General features: G+C 51.7%; 2 protein-coding genes across 2 annotated transcripts in view; one reads left to right on the forward strand and one right to left on the reverse strand.

Annotated features, from left to right (window-relative positions):
* SMAD3 (SMAD family member 3) overlaps positions 1-27,003 on the forward strand; it is a 114,807-nt gene that overhangs the window by 8,474 nt on the left and 79,330 nt on the right. The gene's annotated exons all lie outside the window — the stretch shown is intronic.
* LOC118992345 (2-iminobutanoate/2-iminopropanoate deaminase-like) lies at positions 5,618-6,879 on the reverse strand. Its single transcript, XM_037054211.1, has one exon. The coding sequence runs from the start codon at positions 6,621-6,623 to the stop codon at positions 6,174-6,176; it is 450 nt and encodes a 149-aa protein (XP_036910106.1). The 5' UTR covers positions 6,624-6,879; the 3' UTR covers positions 5,618-6,173.

Consider the following 27,003-nt stretch of genomic DNA (forward strand, 5'->3'; position numbering starts at 1 on the left):
AGATACTTAAATCATCACCTGTGGGGCAGGGTACGGGGCTGGGTGGGCAGGAAGAGCTCAGGAGCAAGAGCAGAGGGCCCCGGGGTCTCACAGACTGGGTCTGAGGCACCAGTCCCTAGCCGTGGGGCAGCCCGAGGTCCCCTTGCTTCAGTGCGTTGGGCCCCAGATTTCTCATCTGTAAAATGGGGGTGGGAACACCTAGTTCACATAAGTCACCCCGAATGAGGTAAAATAGAGCAAGCACTCGGCTGGTATTTGTAGCTCACAGCACTTGGTAGGTACTCAGTAAACACTCACTTTGCCTTTCAAGGGGGAAGTTTGACTGATGGCGTCAATCAGTTTCAGCTGGAGACCCCCCACCCCCACCCCTTGCTCTTAGAGCTCATGGTTTGGAGAACCTGGGTTTGTGTAGTAACAGAATCTGCCATCAACCCATGCACACCAAGAGCTCACAACCATGCCGCTTGTGATTTAGGGCTTGGCAGGCTATTGAAAGAGAAACAATTCATGTTCTTAGGTGGTTCTGCCCTTCCCCCTCCCTATGTCTTTTTAAAATTGTTTGGCTGCCTAAAAATAATAGTACTGAAAACAAACTTCGATGAATCAGGGCTCCTGGGGTGGGGGATGGGTGAGATCCCGAAGAAGAAAGACTGTGACTCACGTGCTTGTCACGGATAGCTTGCCTGTAACTGTGTGGAGTGTATGGTGTTAATTGTTGCTGGTGATTTCAGAGGCCCAGGTGGAAGGCGGTTCTGGCTTTCCTTGAAGGACCACCTTACCTGTTGGCTTGGCTGCTGAGTGAGAATGGCCAGCTTCAGAAACTCATAGTTCTGATACACCTAGACCGCCCTTAGCATTGTGCAGGAGGAGACTCTGGCTGGGAGGGCCATGCTCTGGTTCAACTCTGGAGGTCCTTGTTTCCATGGGGCAGAGATGTATGGCCGAGGGGCAGCCCTTCCAGAGCCTGCACCTTCTCCTTCCAGACCACACGGTGGGCTCTGACCTGAGTTCCCTGTCCCAGAGGTCTCGAGCCTGCTTCCAAGTACTGTTGTGGGCCTCAGCCCGAGGTCCGTCCTCCTGAGGGAAGACTGCGTGGACCATGGGCAGCAGGCATCCCAAGGGCTGACCAGGCGTGTGAGGCATGGAAGAATCAGGTGGAACTCGGGTCCGTGGTGTGGGGAGCCCTTCCAAGTGTGGGATGGCGCTAAGGGTGGGCTGGGGTTCGGGGCCACTTGTCCCTGAGTGTCCATCTACATTCCATTGTGAGACCCAGGAATCAGAGAATTCTAAATCTCAAAACCTGGCCTTTCAGTTTGTCTTAAAGTATCTTTTAAGGGAGGAGAATAGAGCACACTGTGTTTACGCTTGGTACCTTGGTTTCTATTTTTTAACTGGGATTTGTGGTGGGGGCCTTCACGTGGACTCCTGTTCGAGGACCCGCTGACGTTAGAGGCAGCTCATTGTAGCACCATCCTCTCAGCGGTGGCACCAGTATGTGGACAGGGTTGTGGGGACTTCCTTAGAGATTGCTTCTCCTCTCCCCGGACCCAGATCCGAGTGAATGCAGGTGCGGGAGAAGGTGCTACATACGTGTTGCAGCTGCCCATCTGGAGTGCAGCGGAGGGCTCCACACTGATCACGTGTTTGTCTGTTGGGTACATGTGTTAGGCTCTGACTTTGTGCCGGGCCTCAGATGTCTGGAGATGCAGAGGTGAAGTCCTGTCTCTAAACTGTGTGGGGGCAAAAAGGGACATGATGACCTCAGTTACAGTGGGCTCATGGAAAAAAACCCCATGATGGTTGAACACAGTGCTGTTTGGGAGCCCCCAGGAAGAGCGGCTCTCTTTCTGGGGGAGTCAGAAGGCATCACCTGCAAGGTGATGCCGGAGCAGGACCTCGAAGGGTGCGCAGGAGTGGGGAAGTGTGGTGAAGCCTGCATGGAGTGCTGGCCAGAAGGAACATGCAGGGCCTGGTGTCTGGGGCAGGCAGGACAGTTCAGGGTGGCCAGAGTGTGGAAGAGGGAGGGGCCAGAGAGGAGTTGGAGAAGGATGTTGCCAAGGGCTTTGGACAGCCACACTTGGCGCTGGGCCCTGGCCTGCTCTGTAAGCGCCCAGGAGATTGTGACGCAGGGAGCGGCCTGGCTGAAGCCGCTCTCTGTCCGTGCTTCATCTTCTCCCCCGACCGTGGCTGGTAACAGTGGGTTTTCTGCCTGAGTTATCCAGGTCAGAGTCAGAATCCCTGACACCACCATGTGGACAGCTTTAGGCAATGTCTGGATCAGGGCGAAAATAGTGTTTCATTTGCTCTCAGGAGAGTTGTGCAGCCAGGAGGACTCCGGGAGCCCCTGTGCCCAGGTAATTAGCTAGTGAGTCACGCCAGCCTCTTGACACGGATTCCTTGGGAAGTAAGGCGGAGAGTTGCTGGGCTCCATGCAGATCAGACCTTGGCCTCTCTCTGGTTGTCCCTGCGCCTGGCACAGAGCCTCTATGTGGGTTGTCCCTGGTCACTGATTTTAATTTCTTCATTGACGGACATCTAGGCCAGGCTTCCCAATTCCAGATCACACTGCAATATGCAAACATATCTAAATTCTCTACGCAGGCTCATTGAATGCTGTAAGTATATTACATATATATTATATTCCTTAATGAGAGAGTGCAAATAATTTAAGTTGGCAGTGTTTATTTCTTTTATCACCAAAAGTAAACAGAAATTGTATCAAGCATTGAGAGGTTGAGGACCATTTACCTTATCTGGTTTGAGTCAGCTTTGTTGTTGCTGTTGTTAGTTGATAGTTTTTTAGAAGACGGAGTTTTGTGTCCAAGCACTGATTCTAGTTCATGGACAGTTTTTGAAAATACTGACAGAGACCTTCCGCCAAAGGGGCAGCATGCTGCGGTGCAGCACTCTGGGTTTGCATTCAAGAGACCCAAGTTCAAATACCTGCACCCACACTTACTGCTTTGGTGACCACGGATAAGCCACCTAACTTCTTTGGGCCTCCCTTTCCCCACCAGTAAATGGGAAAAATAATTCCTTCCTCAGTAGGATTATTGACGTTATTTATTTTGATACACTCTGTACTGAAAGCACTTTGCCGACGGTAAGGCATCCTGCAGTGTCCCCTAGTATATTTTAATGGAGCACAACTCGAGAGTATTGCTAAATGCCCTTTCTGACAGAGGTGGAGTGAAGGCTTCCAAGTGCACGCCCAGATTTTACAGAGGAGAATCATCAAGGATGCACAGGACTCAGCAGGAGTGGGGACTCGGGGTGTGCATGCTCTGGGGCCTGGTACCAGAGGCTTAGGTGAGCTGGTGCTCTTGCTTTGTCCAAGCCAACAGTGAGGTCGGATATGGTGACCTGTCGCAGATCACTTGAGCCCCTTCACCTGGTGATCCTGGAACCTGTGCCGCAGTCAGTGCCGACTGCGTGCCAGACACCGTGGTGGGTCATCGCTTAACTGGTTGATCTTCACCAGCCATCTGCAGTCTTCTGGGAAGGAGGAGTCAGCCCTGTTGACAGAGGAGGTGGTCGAGGCTTTGTGGCAGAAGGGGAACCTGAACTCTGGTCTCTGGCTCCTGACCCCGACTGTCTTCCCCCAGGCTTCCCCAGAAAGGACTACTGTCCTCGTCCTCTGAAGCTCTCACGGTGAGAGACGGAGCTGGATATACTTACGAAGTTCTTCCCCTTCTAGAATCTGGGCTGACTGTGAACTCATTGAGCAAATCGGGACAGTGATAAGAGTGAAAAGGGCACTGCTGTTTTTAATGGCCGGAAAGTGGCCATGAACCTGGCCCATCCGGACAAACGTGGGTAGTCAGTCACCCTGCCTCTGTGCTGGGGATCATGATACCTCACCACAGTAACCAGCAGGATTAGTTCAGCCAGTTTCTGTGGCACCGATAGAGTGTGAGGGACTGTCAGGATTGTTTACTGTTCGTGTAAGTGAAATGAATTGCCTGAGGTCATTCAGCAAGTTGGCAGCATCATATTTGGAACCTGCGTGAGATCTTAGAGATAATCCGAAGCAGTGGAGTTAGCACTGGTGCTTACCTTACGGCAGTGCGAGTTGGGGAACATGTGGCTGTGCTGGTGGCTGCTCTGAAGGGAAGGGGACAGAGGTGGGAGGTGGAGGTGGGGTGTGTCTGGGGGCATGGGGATGCCAGTGAGGGCGTGGTAGGGCCTTCACCTGGCTCCAGAATGTCTGCATCCTCATCAGGACGTGTCCCTTGGAAACCCAGGAGATGCCAGTTATGCTGGGAGAGGCCCAGGGTAACTTAGATGGCATTTGGCGGCCAGCAGCAGAGACTTCTGTGAGCTGCCCTCTCCTGTCCCCTTGCTCTAGTTTAGCTGAGGCCTCAAAGATGTACTACTGGCTGGGAGCTGGTGGGAGTTAGTGGATAATCCTTCTGCTGAAGAATTTTGGAAGACGTTGAGGAAGGAATTAAAAATAACAGCAGGCATGCCTTTTCTCTCTCTTTGTGGTAAATGCATGGAATGTGCCAGGGCCTCCGTGGAGCACGTGGCCCCAAGTAACCCCCTCCCCCTCCCCCACCCCCTGCCAGTGGAATTCTGCAGAGAACATGGAAAGACTGCACCATTTCACTCCTGCTTAATGTTCTCAGGATTTGTTCTGCAAAATCGTCCAAGCCTCACCCTTCTTCTCTTGCCCCAGATGATTTGTTGGAAGTTTGGAGAGGGGCTTGAGCCTTCAGTGCTCTCCAGCCCAACTGTCACCGTGGGTTTGGCCCTGTCTGAGGAGCTCCAAGGAGAGCTGCTGGAGTGACAGAGTGGACCGGTTGCAGGCTGAGAAAAGCTGAGTGAAAATCCAAACCGAGCTTGGCACTTGCTTGGAGGACTTCAGCGGATCCTGTAGTGCTCTGGTCGTCATCCTCTGTGGCTCTGCCATGTTCTAGAAATAGAACAAAATGTGTTGTCCCGCCCCACCCCTTTTTCTACCCGCTCCCCCACACAAGGAGGCACATGTGTGGGAATGTGGGTGTATTAATTATTTACGTTCCAGTTCATTGGATAGTCAGCATGGGGACTGGGCCCAGGGTTTCATGGAGATGACCAAGCCATCTTGTGGGTAAGGGCAGAATCTGCTTTTGTATTTAGAGTTCCAGTTTTTCTTTTTTTTCACCGTTGCCACCTGCCCCTCTGCTCCGGAGGCCCTTGGTCCCTCCCTCATGCCCGGGTACGCAGTAAGCCAGGGGGCCCCTTCCCTTTCTGATCCAGCTGATATTCTATCTCAGGGGCCAGACTCAATGTCTTAGGATGCTTTTGGCAGCCAGTAACTTGAAATCCAACTAACAGCTTCAACAGTGTGGGGCTAATTGTCTCCCAAGAAGTGAGGGGACGTTTTTAAGCATCAGCAAGGACACGCCGGACTTCTGTCTTTCTGCTCCGCCATCTTCAGCCTGACCCCTTTTTGTCTTCAGACTTGACCCCTCATGGTCTAAGGATGGCTGCAGCTGCTCTGGGAGTTACCCTTTTTACGGAGTTGCATCCAGGGGCAGAAAAAAGATGCTTCTCCTTGTGTGTGGGGGGATGTCAGGGGGCAGGGAGTGGTGTGGGGGGCTGGGGTTGGGGGGTCTGTCATCCAGGTGGAAAACCTTTCCCAGAAACCTCCTTGTATCCCTCTGGCCCATGTGTTGTGACACATGCAGTCAGTGGCTGAAACGATGTGTTGGAATCCGCCTCTCAAAGTGAAGGATCCAGGCTATTTCTTTGACTATGTACTTAGAACTCAGTACGATGCCAGACATGTTGTGCGTTTTCTTCTTCCGTTTTGAAAATCTGCATGTCTATTTTCTTGCCATTAGAAAAAGGTTGTATAAGATTTTGGTCCTCTTTCTTCTCCTTTACTTCTGCCATTCAAACTGAAATCTTTATTTTTACTCAGGTAAAAGCAGAATCATATGTCTGGCATGAGAATGAAATGTTTCACAGCATTAAATTGAAAGGACTTAACTGATGGAGGTATTCAGTTTCCTCACATCCAGTCATCTGAGTGCATAAATGAAATTTATAGTATTGGTCACTGGATTCCTCAGCTCATTTTCAATTCATGTTCCATTCCCCTTATTACATGATATTTCTGTAATACTTCAGATACTTTAGTCAGCCGCATACTTTCCAACATCGATTATAAAAATGAAGATGTTAATTTAAAAACATTGTGAAAATTCCTGACTAAATAGCACTCGGCCCACGTAGAGTGCAGCTGGTGTGAGAGGGCCCTGGACAGCGATGGCTTCGGTCTCCACACGGCCTCCCTGGGGCAAAGCGGCCCCCCAGTAAGCAGCTCCTGCCGGAAAATTACCCTTGAAACACTGTTTGTAGATTTCATGGACAGCACTGAAGTCATTTATGTCAGCCAGCAACGCAGTCGTATTTACCACGTGAGTGAGGTCGCAGCCTGCAGCCCTCAGAGTCTCACCCACGTTCGTAAGAGCCTCTGCTGCCATACCCCCTGGCACAAGCTGTCCGCTCCAAGGGTCCATGCCCAGCTGTCCCGAGATGTAAAGAGTCCTGTCCACTAACACAGCTCGACTGCAGGGACCAGTGGCCGCTGGGGCTCTGGTGGTGCTGATCACCTTTCTGATTAAGGACACCATGGCTAGAGCTTTTCTCTTCAGGGCCCTGGGAGAGACCGATCCCTTTGTACATTTTAATGACGACTTATTGATTGCTTGTCCATTTCCTTCTTCTATGAGTAGACTTCCGAACACTTAATCTGATGTCTTGCTAATTTCTAAGGCTAGGGTGGTAAACCGGTCAGAGACCAGTCCCTGCCCTCATGGAGGTCATCATTGAGGTGGAGAAACAATTGTGTTTGGAGCATCTAACAGGGCCGGGGGGAGGGGGACTCACAGGAGTCTGCCGCAGGGCAGCTTTGGGAGAGGGGTGACGCTGGGGCGGGGGAACACAAATGGATGTGCCTGAAGATGATCATGTGTTTGTGACTCAGGGCAGGTCCTTCCAGACAGTTCAGCTGTCTGTCTCTACCCCTCCACCAGTCTTGTTTTCCTGTTGACAGAATGAGGATTAAAAACTTGCCTTTGAGTATGGAGTGCGGGCAGAGGACAGAGCCAAGAGCCTCCTGCGCCCAGGGGAAATTTTCTAAAGGCGCTTGCAGTGTTCTAGCTTCGAAACTGTGTGCAGGTTAATTGCCTGGTTAGTGTCTTTCTGCATCTCACTGGCTTTGAATCCACTGGAAACTTTCTCGGAAAGCATATAGATGAAGAAATAAGAATTCTATAAATGTTCGGCAGTTAAAAACAAAGCGCTGGCTGATTTAGATCGTCTGTCGTCGTCTTCTCTGATGGAACTTTCTGCAGACGTGGAATACCTGGGAGTCTTCCTGTCATAGTCAGCTGATGACTGACCTCAGGCCTGCAGCTGCGCTTTCCTTTCCGGTTCAGAGAAAACAGACCCGTTGCGAGGCGTCGTGTTTTATTTTCCTGTTGATCTAGGAGCTGCGATTGTCTGGACCCTGTGGAACATCTCAGAGCTAATTACAGATGTTTGAGGTTTGCCTGTTTTCCTTGCCCGATTGAAAGTGTTTCACTTTTTGCTTTTATTATTGGACAAAGAGAATCTGTCGCCACTGCTGACCCAGGAGGTGAGGTTGTCCATGGGGCGCAAGGGGAGGTGGCACCCTTCAGGAAATGCGGCCTCCCACCCTCTAGTGTAGTCCCCCGCAGAGAGGCACCTTTGTGCATGGGCCTGGAACCAAAGCAGCTACTCTCCTCGAAAACTCTTGAGTTTCCAGAAGCTGTGGCTAGGTGAGCCTGGGCGTGAAACCGAACTGAGCCGTCCCAGTGTGAGGCTGGTTCTGTTTGTTGAGCTTCAGCTCTGCAGTTAATGGCCCAAGTCCACCGCTCGCTCAGACAAAGTCAGTGTGTGGGGAGATGGAGGCCCTGACAGCCGTTCCAGGGTGCCCCCAACCCTTTGTTTAACCATGGCTGTGGACCAGTGGTCTCAGACATTCACCATTGCCTGTTTATAAGAGGGAAGTGTGGTTGTACTTCTATCTCTTTTGTGGCCTGCATGGTTGCCTTACCGGGTCTCATGTGGGAAGTGGTTACCATCAAGAGGAGGGTGAAATAACAGCACTCACAAGGGACTTTGATCCAAGAATCTTTTTGAATGTCATCTTTTGGCTGCTGTGTTTTTTACTTTTATGTTTTGACTGTTGGCGCTAACTTCAGGGGTGAGAAAATTGAACCACAGGTGCTGGACCTCATTTTACTCAGCGGGGAGGAATCCAAGTTGCAGTTTAAACTACGTCCTTTCCCCAGGTGTCACTGTAGGGGATGGCTTTTGGCTCAGCGGCTGTTCGAAGCTGGAGGCCCTCGGTTCCACCTGCTCCCTGGGCACCAGAACCGGAACATCCCAGCTGTACCTGGAACCGACCTTGTACCATTTCCTCCTGTCCCCCTCCTATAGCCTACACTGGTCGTCTTCATCATTATCAGAGCCCCCAGGGGCAGCCAAATGTAGAATCAGTGAGTGAACAAAAATTGTGCACATGAAGGAAATGAGACTGTGGTGTCTGTTTCCAGTGAGGCCTAGTGTCCCTGGTCACTTGTTGCTGGAGGTCGGCCTTATGACTTCAGGAGAGTCAGCGGTTGTCCCCATAGGTGTCAGTCTTTGCACCTACAAAAGGATGAGCTCGGAGGGAATCTCAGAGGTCTACATCGGCTCTAACATTTCACAGTCCCTCTCTACCCTCTCTTTCTCAGCTTCTTGCCTTTTGTTCTTTTCTTGATGCATGTATTTTCTTGGAGGACACATCTAATTTTTCATCTGACGCTCTGCTTTCAGAGGCGGCCCATTTCTTCATGACCTTGTTTATGGTTCTGTCATAGTTGAACTCATCAGGTGAACTCAACTGAGTGTCTTTAGTTGCTGTTGTTGGAGGGGGGCGGGGAGGGGGAGACAGCAGCCACTGTGGTCCAGGAGCTGTTCGCGCCTGCTGACCTGGGCGGTCACACACACTCCTGCCCACCTGGAGCTTCCAGGCTGGCGCTGGAATGAGGCTCACTTTATGAGAATCTGTTCCCTGTTCCCGGGCATGGGGAAATCAGTCTGCAGGCAGAGAGGAATTCTTACATCGCCCAGAGCGCAGGAAGCCTGTGCTTTAAGGCAGCAGCTGCGTTCTAACCGTGGTGCCGTAAAAGTTCAGGAAGGAAGGGAACCGTGTTCACAGGTTGGTTAGAAATTTTGAAAACCAACAATCAGCTCTCTCTTATCCACAAGAAACCCAAATCTACTGCTGGCTTTTGGTCTCTCGGCCCCACAGCTCAACAGAGTGCCCTTTTACAACTCGGGTAGACTTGCTTTGCTAATGGCTTTTTCCATGAGCCTGAGCCAGCCAGCCAGCCAGCCAGCAAGGATATTCTTGAGGATTATGATTTGACCAGCACACTCAGGGATGTTTAAAGAGAAGAGCCCTCTTTGTCCTCTGCTGGTTTAAGGCCGGCGAGGAGGTGGCCCCTTCCAGAGATGAAGCCGCGAGAGATGGCGGCTGAAAGCAAACAAGAAGTAAACGGGGACCACTGCTTTTGCCGGGAGTCTGCCGCTGTAGGGCCCCTCTCTGGTGCGCAGGGGAGAGAACCAGAGGCGGAGACCCGCGTTCCAGGCCTGGCCCCAGGGGAAGCAGCTTTCTGAGCTTGGGTGAGCTGCTCTGCTGCCCCGGGCCCCTGGCTTCCTTCTCTAGAAACCAAAGGCATCCGCTTAGCAGGATTTTAAAGTTTCTTCCACCTTAAACATTCTAATTCTTGAGCTTGCATTCAAAGAAATGACTGACTCTGTTACTCATTTTGAGGGTTTCAGGATCACTGTACAATCAATCACTCTGGGGACTAGAGAGTAGGGCCCGCAGTTGAAGACAGGATGCAAAGAGGTTTGAGGTTCAAGGTGAGCTTTGGCAGCCAGGCCTTCTGCTTCTCAGTGATTCATATTGGATTGTTGGGCTCACCACAGAAGGCTCCAACCCCAACCTATAAAAATTCGGGTGCCCAGACCACACCTCAGACCAATTACTTCAGAATTTCTATTCCCACCTGGGGCCTGTGTTTTCAAAGTTCTCCAGGTGATTCTGGTATGTAGCCAGAATGGAGAGCCACAGCCCCAAATCTCATGTACAGCTGTGGTTCAGTGCTTTGGGCATCTAGTCTCAGGGGCAAAAGTGATAGTGGTTGGTTTTAAAAAAGAAAGAGAAAAGATAGACAAAAAGTACGTGCACACAGAAAAAAAGTTCTGGGTTCTAGAAGCATGCTGATTTGGTCATCACAGCCGCTGCTGGTGAGTAGGTGCCCCGGGGTTGGGAGCCCCAGCTCTCTCCCACCTCTGGGTCAGCGGTTTCGCAACATCTCTGAGTGGTGGAACCGTCTGTAGTTGGTGATTTCTGCTCAGGAAACTCAGTGCTAAGTGGGGGGTGGAGCGGGAATGGATTAAACAGACCATTACACACCCACACTTTTTTGTATGTGTGTGTGTTTTAATGACACTGGGAGGCCTTGGCCAATGCTGACACCCCTCGGTGTCAGGTTCTTGGCCGCGCCCAGCAGAACCTAGGGGCCGAGGGAGTACGTATGCTGTTCTTCATGCTTTGGTGAAAGTGGCCCTGCCTCCCGGTTGAGAGCGTACCCCCCACTTCACCAGCTGTAGCATCTGAAACTCCTGTTTGTGCCCCGTTGCTGGTGGATCCCTGTGAGGAACCCTTCCCTACAGCCCAAGAAACTGATGAGGCGCAGCTGTCCGGATGAAACACTGAGGGGAAGCACAGCAGAATTCGAGAATCTCGTTCGGGCGGAGGGGAAGGCATATTGTGGTGGTGGTAGGAATGCAAAGGCGGGCACTTAATTGGTGTGATGAGCTCCAGGAGGGAGAAAGCGGGAATGCTGATCAACCCAGAGCAGTTCCCAGGTAGGAGTGGGAGGGGCTCGAGGAGCTTTTAAAATGAGATGCGGACTTAAGGTGCAGTTGCAGACGCACACGACGGGATAGGCTGCTATCTCTGACAGAGGAGGACTCCACCAGCCAACAAATACTTATAAAGCTGAGCAAGGCACTCAGAAAAATGGAAAATATGGCCCCGGCCCTCAAGGAGCTTAGGGTCTGGAGGGGTATCAAATACACAAGTATGAGACGATAGCCATGAAGACCTTTGTGCTGCGGTACCTGGGGGTTCACAGGGAGGGGCAGTGGGGCTGAGATGGGACAGACGCATCAAGGAGTGTGGGCCTGAGCTGGTGAAACGCAGACACACCTGCCCGCTGTCAAGTGGTGTGCACCTCGCCCCTTCAGACATGGTGCTGATTGTCTTTGGGGAACAGCCAGTGGGCACTCCACTGCTAGCAGGAATGACTGCATTGCCCCCATCCACATTCTCTGCTTTCAGGAGTCAATTTTTCTCTAGCTTTTATCTTTTCCTGCAGGGGAGGCGTGGTCTTCACCAGACCCCTGCCTGATGATTACCATCTGCCCACCTCAATTTCCTGCCTCGTTTCAGTTGAAAGGCCTTTCTTTCTGGACTGAGAAATACCACGTAACACGATGGCTCTTGGTTCCAGTGGCCGCCTGGCACCCTCCTGGCATTGCAGGTATGGGCGGAAATGATTATCTGTGCATCAGAAAGTTCCAGTTTGCCCTCTGAGCAGGTTGGGCGATCATCAGTAAGTGCAGGATGGGCTTTCTTCGGCCCTGGCTGTGGCCAAGGCTGTTATTTTTGGGGGGTAATTATTCCAGGCTTCATGGTCACGAGCTGAGCATAATCAGGGGCAGATAAGAGCTGTATATAGAGCAAAGTACATATTTCTTAAGGTGGGTGGCACAGGCATATTGTGTGTGTGTGTGTGTGTTTAAAAAAAGACCTATATTTTCTGGGCAGCAGAACTTAAGTTTCCAGTAAACATCTCCTCCCTTTTAACTTTACCTTTTAATTTTGTGTTTATGGTCTCTGCGCTTTGAAATTGTTTTGCGGTGATGCCAGGCCTGACCGAAACAGGCGGAGCAAGCCAGGCCCTTGAGAAGCCACTGTTTAGATCAAGAGTTCTTAGAGTCGCTCTGGCCCAGCTGACTGACAGCCCAGACCTGATTACTCAAGCTCATCTAGAAGAGCAAAAATAGAAACCTGGAGATGGGGGAGGGGGTGTGGCTGTGGCGGTTTCTCCCCTTCCTCACCTTGATCTCAGGAGGAATCATCCGTGTGTGACTCTGGTCTGGGGTTTGTTTTCTGTTCCCAATTTGCCAAGTTCTGGCAACGAAAAGTGCTCAGAGCCCCAGCCTGGGCCTCATTCTCAGAGATGGTAGTTGGGAGGCTGGGCACTCACTACTTTTAGCCCTGTCGTTGTTCCTAAGTGAAAGTGGTTTCTCTGGACAGGCTTGTTTTTTCTTTCTTAGCTTTACTTGTCAGGTGGGGTGGGTAGAAGATGGGGAAGCCCCAGGAGCAACACTGGGGCCGAGAGTACAGCCCAGGTGCGTGTGAAAGCACCTGGAAGGGAGGGAGGCGGGCAGGAAGAGCTGGGGGAGAAAAAATCTCACCAAAGCAGCAAAGTTGTCCGCCTGTGTGGTTGGGGAAGCGGCGAGGGAAACAGCAGTGTTTTTCTTTTTGACACCACTTTTAGTTCAATGCTGCTGGGAAGGCTATTCCGGAACCCCCATTGGCTGGAGGGCACAGCTGTTCTGGGCTGAGAAGGGATGCAGCTGCCTGTAGCAATTCACACCTGGGGTCCATCAGCACCAGGAGCATGTGGTATGGCCAGGGCCACCTTTCTCCAGACAGAGAGAGCCTGGTGAACCCTGAGAAGGGAGGGCCTTTCCCCCCAATCCCTCAGCATCCTGACCCACAGAGTTCCTAACAGACCCCACAAAAAGTATTTGACATAAAGCAAACAGTTCTGAGGATGAGCTGCCCAACAGCTTTCTCATGCAAAGTGAGCTTTGGGGGAGGGGAGGAGATGGCTACGTTTTTAGTTCTGAAGAAGCCAGGTTAGGAAACACAGAGGAATGAGACACCCCGCCCCCCCCAAACCTGATCTCAACCCCACACCTCTTCGGCTCTCCCTGCCAGACAACCATCGCTGCCTTGCTGCTTTTTTCGATGAACTATCCTTTTCCTCCCTTTTCTCTCCCCTTCAGGCTTCTTGGTGATTGAGAATAGCAGGAAAGTGAGCCGGGTTTCCTTCTGCCAGTGACATTCTGCATCTGCAGCCTCGTGGCGGGATGGTGTAGAGCACGCTTCATGGTTTGCAGAGCCATTTCCCATCGTTCCGGCTTCACAGCCGCCCTGGGTGGAGGCAGGGCAAGTGGTCTTACCCTCTTTTGTAGGTGCCGGGGGCAATCCACACAGCAGTGGAGGAGCAGGGACCAAGGCCAGTTCCTGCGGGTCATGGGCGGAGCAGTTCCTCCACTGAGCCCCTGCCTCAAAAACAAGTGCGTGTGGCGTGTGCGTGCTCACAAGTGTTGCTGGTCTGTCCCTCAGAAGAGAAATGGCTCTTTTTCAACTGCTGTCACCTGGACGGGGAAACACCAGCACCACGACCTTTCCTCTGTACAGTATTTTACAGTTTACAGAGCGTTTTCTCGTTTGTGATCTCATTTCATCTCTGCAGCAGTTCCTGGAAGTAGATGAGCAAACTTCCAGGAGCCCTAGAGATGCCAAGTGCCTTGGCCCAGGACACCCAGCCAGTGAGCAGCCGGGTGGCACAAAGGTGGCACCGGCCGGGCTTGTGCATGTGGCCCCGCGAGTCCAGGGGAGCAGTCGGTAGTGTAACCAGCCATCGGGGGCATTGGGGGGTTGCTGTTCTTGCCCCCAAAGGCGTGCAGGGTCTTGGTTCCTGAGTGTGACCCCCTCCCAGAGGGCCTGCTCATGCATGTCCTGCCTGTGTGGAAGTCTGAACCAGTGCATGAGGAAGGGGCACTCTGAGGGAGTGGCGACAGGCTGCGTGGACGTGGCTAGAGTCAGGGTTCACCCCGCTCAGGGTGGGGCCGTCCTCTTTCACATTTCTGAGACGTGGACTTCGAAGAATGTGTCCAGGAATGCGGCCCTTTGAGCTCCGGAACCTCACCCCTTGTGGGGGGCAGTCCGGCAGGCTGGGGTCTGACAGATTTGTTGGAAATTCCAGCTCTGCCACTTAGTGGCTGTGGGGAAGTCACTTCCATGATCGAACCTCAACTCGGGTACAGTCACTATGTCTTTCAGAAGTGTGGGGTCCCTGCCATCATATGGGCCATACAGTAGTTACTCCGCTGGTCAGAAGTGACTCGACAGGTCAGCCAGTCCACCTCCCTTAACAGATGGGAAAGCCGAGGCCCTGAGGGGTACAGTATCTTGCCCGAGATCACAGTGAATTAGTGGCAAAGCCGGAGTTAGGACCAGGTGATCTTGATCTCATGCTGGGTTTGTTGGGTGGTTTGTGTTTGCATGAATCTGGGGTAGTTTTTCCTGTTCACACTCTGGCCCATGGCCATCTCCCTGCGTAGTCAGTTGTCTTGTGGGGTGAAGGCAGCCAGCACTCAGGGATGAAAGGGGTGCCTCTGATGTCAACTTTGCAGGGAGGGGAGAATGGTTGGCGGGATGCAGCAGCATGGTAAACACTTTCTGGGGCCTGTGTGATGTGAACCACTGTGAGCTGAAGCCTCGTTTTCCAAGCACACTTGATGGTAAACAGGACTCAGACGCTGAGATGTTCCACTCGGGGATTTGGAAAGTAGGCGTGCATTTCTCTTAAAGCCACAATGCTTCTCTTTGCTGCATTCCCCACCCCCATTTCCCTGGGGCTTTAAATCATCTTTGGCTTGGGATGGAAAGTGCCCATTACAGCGGTAAGCCGCTTGGTCTATTTCATGCAGTGTTGTCAGGCTAAAATATTATAAACAGACCACCAAACTGCGTTTGGTCCAAGGCCAAGGCCCTCCTTCCCCATTTGAGCATTTGATTATCTGCCACAGTGTTCCGCGTTGAGTCCAGTGCAGGAATCCAGCGTAATTTCTTGTATTGTTACCATCTGGTTTCATGGAGTCTGTTTCTCTTTATGTTAACTGTGCCTCTTGGGAGAGAAAAACCCTAAAAATGGTGGGAAAATAAGACAGCCCCGCCTCCCCCCAGCACCCGGGCGTACACACAGTGCTGCCATGATACTTGCTGGGTGGGGCACAACAGAGTCCTCAGTTTTGTAACATTCTCATTTATTATTCCTGCTTCTCAGGCAGTGGGGTGGGGGGGAGCCCAGGCTCTTCCGAGGGGGTTTCCCGGTGGGTTCCTGGCCACAGACGGAGTTAAGATGGGAGCCCGCTCCTTGGTGGCCGGGGCTGCAGGCCGTCTGGGGTATTCCGGTGACTGCCCAGTGTCGCAGTGACACGTTGTATGACCTCTTCAACAGTGAGTCACTCACCTCCCGTGACACTAGCCCTCTCAGGGGATCTGCTGGTATCATTGCGGCTGTGGCCACAGTTTCTCCAAAACGAGGTGTTTTTAGACACAAAAGTGCAGGGATTGGCTTCCTTAGGTGCGTTGTCATGAGCTCACGGCTCCCCAACCTTCTCCTCACGAAGACTCACCTTGTTTCTTGTTCAGTCATATACTTGATATCAGTTTTATATGTTAATTAAAAACAAGTAACCAGCAGTCTTCTACCACCTTTTTTAAAAAAGCCTTCATGTTTTTACCTGTTTTAACTTTTCCATATTACCTTCTAGAGTTGCGTAAGTGTGGTCATGTGGCCGTAATCAGGGCACAGCGGTCAGTCGAACCAGGAAAGCAGGAGCTCCGTCAGGCGTTCACCACAAAGGGGACATGACATAGGGCCTGGGCCACACAGCAGTGAAGGAGCTGAGAACCAAGCAGGGGAGGCTGGGGTGACCCAGACTTAGTGGCGGGAAGCCGTGGCCACCTTTAGGCTAGAGGGACAGAGGGAAGCGGCAGTGCTCCCAGGGCCCAGGGTCAGGCCACCAGCGGGCCTACCCAGAGCAGAAGCAGCTGCTTCTAGAACGCCCGTGGAAGACAGAAAGGGAGAGGGAAGAGAAGCGCCTTGGCTTGTCTCTTCCTCTGCCCTCCCCTCTCCCACACGTTTCTGCCACTGTCCAAATCCTACCAGATGTCCCCTGACCTGGGGCTCAGAAGGTCAGGGGTCAGACCTGGGGAATACTGAGCAGGGCACATGAGGAAGGGACTGGAGGGCAAGCAGGGTACCAGCTGACTGTTCGAATGTGATGTTATTCTGAGGATTTCCCCAAGTTCCCTCATGGTCTTCATAATTACAAATGTTATCTCAAGTGCATGCACTGTAGTTAACCTCACTGTTTCCCAACTGTTGAGTGCGTGCTTGCAATGGTGGTGAATCAGCCCTGCTCACAATGTGGTCCTTGCCCAGCAGCGTCAGCATCTTGGGGAACTTGTTAGGGATGCAGAGCCTCAGGCCCTGCTCAGACCTGAATCAAAAAACCTGGGGTGGAGCCTTGCCATCGATGTTTTAAAAGCCTCCTGGGGGATGATGACTCGCATTAAAGTGTGAGGACCACCATTACAGGTGATGCTGCACCGGGTGGAAGGTGGGACGGGGTGCTCAGGGTGCTGGCCTTTGTCTGAAGCCGCGTGGTGTAATGGGAGAGGCATGAGACTCCACGGCTGCACACCTCAAGGGTCAAGCCTCACCCCAACTCTAACCTCTCTGGGATGGTCCTTATGTTAAACAGATAAAAATATCAAATGATGGTAGTGATGTGAGAATTAAAGGAAATATCGGGCATAATGTTTTCTATGCGTTGGCCTTCTCCTGGAGCTTTGGGGAAGGAAGTGTGGCAATCAACAGCCAGCTCCTGGGTCCTGCAAAACTGGTCCCGGTGCCAGTACCTGAGCTGCGAGGTCCGGAAGCCAGGGAAGTAGGCCTAGGAGGCTGACACAGGAACTTTGAGTCAGTAGGGCTCTTGGACCAGGAGTTCAACATCAGCAGTCAAGCTTCCTCTCCCCACTGTGTTTTTACTGGTGTTCCAACCTGACCCTGTGATTACTATGGTCTTGTCTATTTTGTAAGTCTCTCTTGTCTGGCCACTTGGTAGAGTGGAAAGAACCCCAGTCCCAGGAGCCCTGGCTTCCTGAGCTGGCTGTGCATTCCTGGGCTTATCACTTAACCTTTCTGAGCTATCTTCCCTTATCTGTAAAACCCCTACCTTCTTGTCTCCCCTGCTGACCATGGTGCAGATCAGATGGACTGATGGACATGAACTCTGTCTTGAATGCCTTAGTAGTGAGTGAGCCCATGAATACAAAGCTTTTAAGGTCACACCTGTGCCAGGAAACCATAGTCAGCTGGGGTACCTCTGTAGGCCTCTTGTTCTACTCCCCATGCCGGGGGGGGGGGGGTTGTCAGTGGTGGAAGGCACCTGGGGGCATCATCATTCTAACAGTGACCTGCAGGAGGGTGCCAGGCCAGGACGCTTCCACCCATCTTTCTCCTTTTGATCCTCTCAGCAGCCTTATTGAGTAGGGAGTCTTACAAGAAGTAACCAAGGCTCAGATAGCTTAAGAGGAAGGATGTGAGCAAACCCGGTCCTGCAGGACAGAGGCACGCTGTGCCTCAGAGCCATCCACAGAGCAGCTGCTGCTAAGAAGGGAAAGAGGAACCGGGTAAAGGCTCCTGCTGACTTTGGGGATGTGTTGGGTTCACAAGTCTTGTGGGTGGAACAGAGGAGCCAGTCGGAGCTGGTCGGGAGGCTGGTCCCCTGGAGTAAACAAAGGTCCTGTCATTCCCGTCTTCCTGCCTCTGGCAGCACCAGAGAGAAAACTCTTGGACCAAGGAGAGGACCAGCCACCATCCCACTGCAGCTTCAGTGCCTTCCCCATTCAATGGCTGTGGACACTGAGGCTCACAGAAGGCAAGGGGTTCCCCTGAGTGTACACAGATGGGGACTGAGCTTAGGTCGCACTGTTTCTGATCTAGGGCTCTGCGCTTGATGCCAGGGTGCTTCCCAGACGGAGGCCTGGCCAGACGGCACTTGGCAGTTTCCCAAACCCTTTCCCACCTGTCTTGTAGGGTGTGCTGGGGGGAGGGGTGTCGGACTGCAGGAGATGGTCTGCGGGGCACTGAGCCCAGCAAAATCAGAAGGCGTCATCCTCTGGCCAATAAATGCTATTCTGCTGTGTGGGTTGCAACCAAAAGTGACATCAGGATGGGAGATGAAGCCCCTGGGATGAGAGTACCAGGGGTCCCCATTCACCCTACATCTGGGGGTCAGTGAGGGTCATCATCCTACCAGGCCGCTCCTCCTGGGCAGGGTGGAAGGCATTTACCTGGCCACCTTCTAAGGTAGACTCAGCACAAAACAATCTTATTGTTCAAACTCTGCTTAAATTGCTGCCCTGAGGAGAAGGCTGTGGCAGGGCAGGGCGGGGTGTGATGGAACTCAGGGCCTGCTGGGGCAGGTCCCGGGGAGTGTTAATGCCTGTTCTGGAGGCAGGACCTGAGCTACTCAGTAGGTACACAGTATTTCTCGTGTAGCCAGGGACCAGGGAGGCTCTCGCTTTACAGGCGCTCAGGGAAGTGAGTGGTGCTGCACTAACCTAGGGAAGGCTGTGGCCCCGTCCACGTAACAGTTGTGTTCAGGGAGCCTTTGTCGGTTCTTTATTCAAACCCTGGCAGGTTGCAACTGCCTTGATGTACCAGAACTTGTGGAGTCAGAGCTGCTCTCTTTTTTCTCTCCCGTCCTGGACTTTAATGTACTTGAGTTTTAACCCAGAGCTGCCCTGTCCAGCCTCTGGGCACACGGCAGGGCTGTATGGTGGGGAGAGGTGTTTCAAAACACTTGGTATTTAAAAGACTTCTACTTTCAATACTCAGAGAACACATCACTTCTGACACTTCTTGTCCCTGGGTGTGCATGTTTGGGATTTCCCCACACTGAGCAGTTCTCGGATTCTCTGGACACTCCTGGTTGCCCTACAATCCAACTCATCGGACACGACCCACCCGGAGACCCCGCAGGTTGAGGGCTCAGTCCCACAAGGCTGCCCACACTCCACCTCAGATGCCAACTGCAAGTCTAAGAGGTTACCTGCGCGTTTGACCCACCCCAGCTATTGACTGGAGGCTCCTACCACCCACTCCTAGGGGTCAGTTAATTTGTTATAGCGACTCACAGAACTTGGGACAGCATGTCGCTGGTTCATTATAAAAGGGTATGCCCCAGGAACAGGCAGGTGGTGGAGATGCATGGGGTAAGGTGTGTGGGAAGGTGCTTGGAGCTCTCCCCACATCCCCACACGTCCATGGGCCAGGAAGTAATCTGAGCCCTGCCCTTCTTCGTGGTTTATGGAGGCTTCATTACTGAGGCACACGGATTAAATCATTGGCCACTAGGGAATGATTCAATGTCCAGACCCTCTCTCCTCCCTGCAGGTGTGGGTAGAGGTAGGGGAGGCTGAGAATGAAAGTTCCAACCTTCTAATCAATGGTTGGTTTCCCTGGCAACCAGTCTCCCTATATTTAGGGCCTTAGTGGAAAGTCACAGTAACATAAACTCAGGTGTGGTTGAAAGGGGCTTGTTATGAATAACGAAGATACCCATTTCACCTTTACTGCTCTAAAATATTTCAGGAAGTGGGAACAGAACTAAGTGTCATAATAAAAATGCTCCTATGGCTCTTTTGTAGGAAATTATAAGGGTTTTAGGAGCTACATACCAGGAACTAGGGACAAAAACCAAATATGCATTTCTTAGTATAAGTCACAATGTCACGAGGGGCCTCTGTGGGGTGGTAACAAGTCCAGAGACATCAACAGTCACACCAGTTATCAGAGCTGTTTCTCTAGCAGTAAGTTGGGGGTGGTGATCGCTGTCTCTTAGGGCTGTTGTAAGACTGGTTAATGCACGTGCAAAGCTTAGCTCAGCGCTGTCACCTTGCTGAGGGCCTGTAAATGGTTGGTCCCGTCTACCCTGTGGTCTTAAGCAAATCAAGGCATGGCTGGTTGTTCATCTTACCTGCTTTGCTGTGTTGACAAAGGAACTGTCACACAGTATAGCAGCCTCAGAAAGACTAAAAAATGCCAGTGCCGTCTTCCACTTCCTCAGATGCTAAGGTGCATAATTATTTTAATGCAGATCATGTTCATGTTTCAGTATTGGAGCCTTTAGCCAACTTACCTTGGACAGACCCATGGCCTCTGAGTGTGACGACTTGCGCTAATGGCATTAGACCAGCCAGCCAGCCAGCAAAGGAAAGGAGAGCCAGGAGTGTGACTTGAGCCTGTCCTTGACATGGGTGTGGGTGGTATCAAGGCCAGCCTCACAGACACTTGACCTGTGCAGTCACACGGAGCCCCAATCCCAGAAGAGCCCCATGCTTGGTTTAATGTCTGTGGTCAGCATCTTGCAATTCTTAGTTTTGAGCTAGTGTGTTATAAGTGAAGCCTGATGCATGCGCAGGAGTTCAAGAGGTTTGCCCATTGTCCCTTTCTGCCCAGATGGTCCTGATGCTTTCCATTTGAACTGGAACCTGCTTTGGATGCACAGAGAAGGCGATGTCATTCTAAGAAACATCAGTGACCAATGAACCCTATCATGTGCTTTCTCCCTCGTGTTACTGCCCCATATCAGCCAACCACTCACACTGAGGATCATAACGTGCATGGAAGAAACCCTAACACAACCCATAGTGCCTTTTCCTTCCACCTTTTCCTTCCTGCCTTTCCACCAAGGCTGATGAGCCTTGGTCACTCATCAGTGAACAGAGGGTAGAGAAGGGTGGTAGATTGTGCAGGTATCAGAAAGTGAAGTAAAAACAGTTAGATTCATAGAGTCACTGTCATTCTGGTAAGTCACACACGATGTATATGCAGCAAGCTACGAAATACCAATGTGTGATTTTGGGGAAAAAGTGATTTTGGTGATTTCACATCCTAGTTAAGTGCTCTGTTTGCATTTAAAATGGGCATTGCACAATATAAATAGAAGTGGTAAAATTCATGCTAACTTAAATTTTTAATTTTTCTTAGAATAGTATTAAATAGTAAATGAAAACACCATAATAAGTGAAGTGACTGTGGAAGAAAGGGAAAAGTTTTACATTTCCCTTGGCTGGTACTTTCCCTGCTTTTTGAGGGAAGGGCCCCACATTTTCACTTCCCACCGGGTGCCACGCATTATGTGGCCAGCTCTGGCGGGCATCTGTGGCTGGAGGTGCTAGGCCAGCTGTGCACACGCAGGCTCTCTGTGAGATGCCTGTTCTTCTCATGCTCCCTTCTGGGTTGCAGAGCCAAGAAACAGCATAGAGAAGTGAGCATTAATGTTTGTTCCGAAGACTCCAGACTGTTCCAGGCGATGGTGGGTCTGTGGGCAGATCACAGTTGGGGAATTTCAGAGGGTTCACACGTATGCTTGTGGAGGTGTTGTGGGGCCCACTGTGCATTCACCGTTGGAAGGTTCTGAGCAGCCCAGTGTGGAGGTATGAGCCAGCAGTGGACTGAGAATGGCTGGGATTTGAATCCAAGCTCTGACTTGGTTTCCTTGGGCAAGCCATTTCTTTCTGGACCAGTTTCCTTAAATGGTGGCTCTTGGTCTTTTGATCATAATACGGTTGTTAAGAGTGTGAGATAATGGGAGGCTGAAGTCTTGGTCAAATCTCTTCTCTACCTCTGAATTAGGTACTAGACTTTGGGCGGGTTCCCAGACCCCAGGTTTCCCCATCTGTGAGGTGGAGGTGATGGTGACTACCTCACAGGGTGTCAAAGGGGTGCAGGAGGAGGGATAATGCTGTGTCTTGTCCATGGCATTGAATAAATGGTAGGAATGGTCATGATGCTGAGAGAGGAAGAAACAGCCCCTGGAGGTGCTAGGATTGTGGTCCTATCACGTGGGAACCCCAGCCTTCGAGGGGAAGCTTTGGAGAGTCTGTGAATGTGAGCACCAGGGGGCTTCGCCTCAGATGTCTGAGCAGCCCTCAGTCTGGGTGTTAGAAGCCACCGGCATTAGAGAAACATTGTTGTGCTCCAAGCATATGGATCTGGGTCCTTGGATGGTCACATGTGGTCACCTCTGTCCCTTCCCCACCTGCCTCGCTTCCTTTGCCTCTAAATGGAGTGAAGATGGGCCTGCATGCCTTACAGGGTCAGGCCCTGTTGAAAGACATTTGTAGAAATCCTCCAGGAACTTAAATTCAAGGAAGGAGTCTTGCTCACTACTGTCTGAGCAACTAAGAAGCAGTTACTCTGCCTGGGCCTCAGTTCTTCATCTTGTGGGGTCAGAGCCTAGGACTTGGATGTAGCATATTAACTGCCCCCCTGGGCAGGTTAAAAAAGAAGGAAAGAGGGAGGGAGAGGGAAAGCGAGAAAGAAAACCAGCAGAATTTGGAGCGGTCCCCCAGTGGGAACCACAATCGCAGGTTTTGGGGACTCAGGAAGGGGTGCAGCCCAGCCTTGTGGTTGAGAAACGTCAGATGTTGGGAAGAGAAAGCCTAGCTTAATGCAGCAGGGGTTTCTTAGTGGCCCTGCCTCCTGAGCCCCGGTAGCTCGTTACTCCCTGGCTAACAGCTTGGCAGCACAGAGGCAAACCACAGAGTACATTCAAGGCCCAGATCTGCTCATTTCGAGGGTGGGGCTGCGTTTTTCTCCTGCCACAGTGAGCTAATTAAAGAAAACAAGCTTTGGGAGTTGGGAGAGAACTGGCCACAGAGCACTTGGGGAGGATTGCGTTGGTTGTGGAGGCCTCCGCAGCCCCCAGCCCCCGGAAGGCAGGTGGAAGTGGGCAGCCGGGCCGTATGCATCCCCAGGGGAGCTCTGGGGACCCGCAGCTGCTGAGCTGGGAGCCCTGGAAGGGCCAGTGGGAGGGCTTACGTGGTGGGGGGGAGGGTGACCTGGGTTTGTGAGGGGCCAGCAGAGAAGAAGTTCAAGCTGCCCATGTAGATAGGACAGTGTTTTGTAAAATGCTTCACAAATTCGGACTTTTGCCCCAGATTGAGGACAGAGCCTATGTCCCAGGAGTTAGTTCTGTGTGTCACGGTGATTCCTGTCTCAGTGGCAGTTTGATTTTCATACCAGCCTTAGAGAAAGTGGGAGAGACTTCCGTATGCCCTAGGAGTAAATGGACACTCAGAAGGGTGGCCGTTCAAGGCCAGAGAATGGGAAAAGGATTTCTGTGTCCAGGTGGAGTCTGCTAATTTTAGGGAGAGGAAAGCAAGCACCCACTCCCACGGTCTTGTAGCCATCACTGTCCGCCAGGATCGGCGCCCAGCTCACGCAGGCACGCGCTGTTTTATGGAGTAAGGTATGCTGCTGAAACCTTGACTATGTAAATTGAATTGTGTTTGAAGCATACCAGGAAAACCATCGAAAGGAGTCCTGTTGTGAGTCACTTTGAAAAATGAAGAATTATACTGTGTCCCCAACAATTTCCTACTCTGGTAAGTTTCAGGTGGCAAGATTGCTTAGGAGGGGGAGTGGATCCCACTGTCTTGCTAGCTTATGACTGTTAGTGCATAAGGATGGTTCAGCCCCCAGAGGCTCGGGGGACCCACATGCTGCCGAACTAACTGGAGGAGCTGGAAGGACATGTGCAGAATGTGTTGATTCACACATTCAGAGAAGTTGGGACCTAGCTGGGAGGGGGGGGGCCCAGGGGCACCCAGGCTAATGGTGATTCACACGAAGCTGTGCTATGAGGAATTTTTGTTAGCGATGATGATGACGATGATGATGAAGCAATTGCTAATTGAGCACTCATTATGTGCCCAGGATCTTACATGGATTATCTTATTTAGTTATTACTAACAGTAGTGCTGAAGTCTGTGAGTGATTTACTTACCAACGAAGTCAAAGGCGTATTCCTCCACAGTGCAATATTTTTCAGCCAAGAATTGAAGTACATGCTATGCAACATAGATGAACCTTGAAAATATGCTGAGTGAGTCTCTGGAACCAGCAAATTCACAGAGACAGGAAGCAGATTCACATTGCCAGGGGGTTGAGATGGGAGGGAAGGGGAGTGGCTGCTTGATTAATGGGTGCAAGGGTTCCTTTAGGGGCGATGAAAATGTCCTGGAACTGAGTGAGTATGAGGGTTGTGCAGCTTTGGGCACAAACTAAATGCCGTTGAATTGCACACATTGAAACGGCTGAAATGGTAAATGTGTATGTTCTGTGTACTTCACCACTACACACACACACTTTTAAAGTCTTCCTCTCCTGAGTCCCTCTCTCCAGCTTGGCTTCTGATATGCTTGTACTGAGTGGGAGAGAGTGGGAAGGGGCAGTTGTGTGTGTACCGAGCCTGAAGTAAGCTTGGGGCTTTCCTATTCAGGCCCCACCTTTATGGGGTCGCAGAGACCCAGAGAGGGCTAGTGGCTTGCCAAGGTCACAGAGCAAGGTTCCAAAGTTGGGATTTGGATTCTAGCCTTTGCACTTTCCATTAGGAGGATCACAGTGGAAAAGTGGTTTTTTGTTTGTTTTGTTTTGGCTTCTTTATGCCACTCAGTAAATTCTGGGTAGCAGAGACTGAGTTCTGTCCTACCTGGTGTTTTGTGCCTTCCTCAGGTATCTGGGGACCCTGTCCCATGCTGGTGGGACAGCCCCTGGATTAATTCACCCATCAGGAGGCTCTGGGAGCTGCTCAGTAGAAACAGCCGAAGCCCTGGACTGTGGCTGGTGCACGTGTTCGGTTGCGCTGTTCAGTTTCGGCATTTAGCAAAGGGAACCAATTACGTGTAAACACATGCATTTGGTGTTTGATGGGACGCTTCACCATGTGGCACTGCTTCTTCTTTTCTTTTTGACTCTGAACATCTGACACTACAGGAAATAGGAGACTTTCCAGTACCTCATTTGCACACATTCTGCTTTCAAACCCTTTTGGCCCCAACACAGGGTAAATGAAACTGTAGCTTATAGTAATATTTATGTATGGGAGGCAATGAGCTGTCTGAAAGCTTGGACGTCAAAAAAGGTTTCAATTTTAGCAAGCCCCCTGGCCCCCCATCCTCTGTAATAGATAGCTCTGCCTTCTCTCTCCAGTCAAACTCTAGCATACTGTCCTGGTTGGTGACAATGTAGTGATAATGAGGATAATAGCAATGACATCTACAGAAGTTGAGCTATCATTGAATTAATGTACGTTTACTCCTTAGAAGACAAATCAAGCTTCAGAATCTCGGAAGTGAGATATTATACTCTTGGTAGGATCCATGGACAAGGAACGACAAAACCTGGGTTCTGTTAGTGACATGACCTTATTAGTTAAGTGGCCTAAAGTTTCTAAGCTGTGGCTTCCTTATCTGGGAATGTGAGTAGCATCCCGTCCTCTCCTGCATCAGGAGTACCCAGGTGAGGGGAGGTACTTTGTCAGCTGGTGGGGCTCTTACAGAGGTGATCTGTGAAGCCGAAGGGGCTCGGGGGGCGGGGCTGAGAGGACTGATGAGGAACTTACCTGTACCCTGGCTTCTGCAGAGAGTTGTGGAGCCCAATTTGCCTTCATGTTCAGAGGTGCTGGAGGTCATGGGGGGCTGGGCGGGGCTCAGAATGCTCGGGTATTTATTTCTGCCACCAAGTCCGTGGGCTAAAGGCACCTCTGCCTCAGACCTGCCCTTGAGTGAAACCAAGACCTGCCCTCCAGGAGTCTGCAAGGTAATTGTGCTTCACCTGCCCCCTAGAAAGAGAGCCATTGAGAGTGAGATGACTGACCTCCGAATCCTTCAGGCCCCCAGGCTATTCAAATCGGTGTCCTGGGGGAACTGCTGCTGACTGTGTGTGTGTGTGTGTGTGTGTGTGTGTGTGTGTGTTGAGAAAGAGGGGAAAGCCAGGAGAGTGAGGTGAGTCAGGCTAACCCACTATTCCTTCCCTTTGAAACTCCTTGTGCTCACACACACACACATAGTCATGTGCTTGCTCAGAGACGTGTGAAAGTTTTGAGAGTATACCTTGCACCCACATTCTGTTGAACAGGGATTGATTTGTAAATGTTCAGCTCTTCCCTCCACTGCAGGAATTTTGTTTCTGCCCAGGGAGCCAGCTCAGGGCCAGCCCCGGCTGACTGGTGTGTGGAGGGTGGACACTGCTGAGTGTGACGGAGCAAGGCCTCAGGGGTGTGTGTGAGGCAGGTGGCGTTCTGAACTTCCCGGTGGTCCTGTAGCAGGCAGTGGCCCCAGATAGGCTGGGAAGAACCTGATACTCCACATTTCTGTGGGCAGGGTGTGTCGTCCCCTTAGTGTTTGGTATTGCAAGTATCCCCCAGAGCCAGCCACTTTGTGGATGTACCTCCCATGTGGACTTTCTGCCCCTGCCAGGTGGGGCTTGTCGTAGCTCCTCTCCAGCCTGTATCTCCACACCCACTGCCTCAGCTTGGTTCACTCTTCCTTTTCCTGGGGCACTTCACTGGGTTCCTCTGCTCTTTCCTGTCTAACCCCAGAGTCCCGCCTCCTCTGTCCTGTTTTCTTGGACCACCCCACCCCACGGCGACCCCCTCCCCTTTCTCTACAAGGCCCGCTGAGTCACTTCCTGCGGCTGTCCCGAAGTGCATAGCTGTGTGTCAGGCCGGCCCTTCTCCACGGCGGGTGATTTGTTTGTGTGTCACTCACCCACCCAGCGGGGACTGCCAGCTTTCCCTGTGCTACGGTTGTGCCTCAGGCTAGTTTTTAACTCTTCTCCCCACCTCTCGCCACCTTGATGAAAGAGAGGTGGGGAGGTTCTTCCAAGGCCTGGACACTTCTCCCTGTGCCGTGTGGCTTCAGACAAGTCCCACAGCTCCCTTGGGACTCAGTTCACGTCGCACCAAGTATGATAGTAAGGTCACCCTCCTTGTCTCAGTGGCTACCATGATAATCCGGGGTGGAGGGAGAGATGGGAGAGGCTTTGGGAAGTGGCAGAGCACGATGCAAACAGGGGTTCATAATGGCCTTGTGGTTAGACTGCCGATAGCTGGGACCTGACGTTCATGCTGGGTCCAGCAGGGGCGATAAGCCACTGACTTGGCGTCCAGGACCCTCAAGTTCTATTCACCCTGCCTCAG

Source organism: Sturnira hondurensis, unplaced genomic scaffold (assembly GCF_014824575.4).
Source record: "Sturnira hondurensis isolate 20B ecotype Veracruz unplaced genomic scaffold, ASM1482457v3 Scaffold0008196, whole genome shotgun sequence".
In the NCBI taxonomy this organism is placed as follows: domain Eukaryota; kingdom Metazoa; phylum Chordata; class Mammalia; order Chiroptera; family Phyllostomidae; genus Sturnira; species Sturnira hondurensis.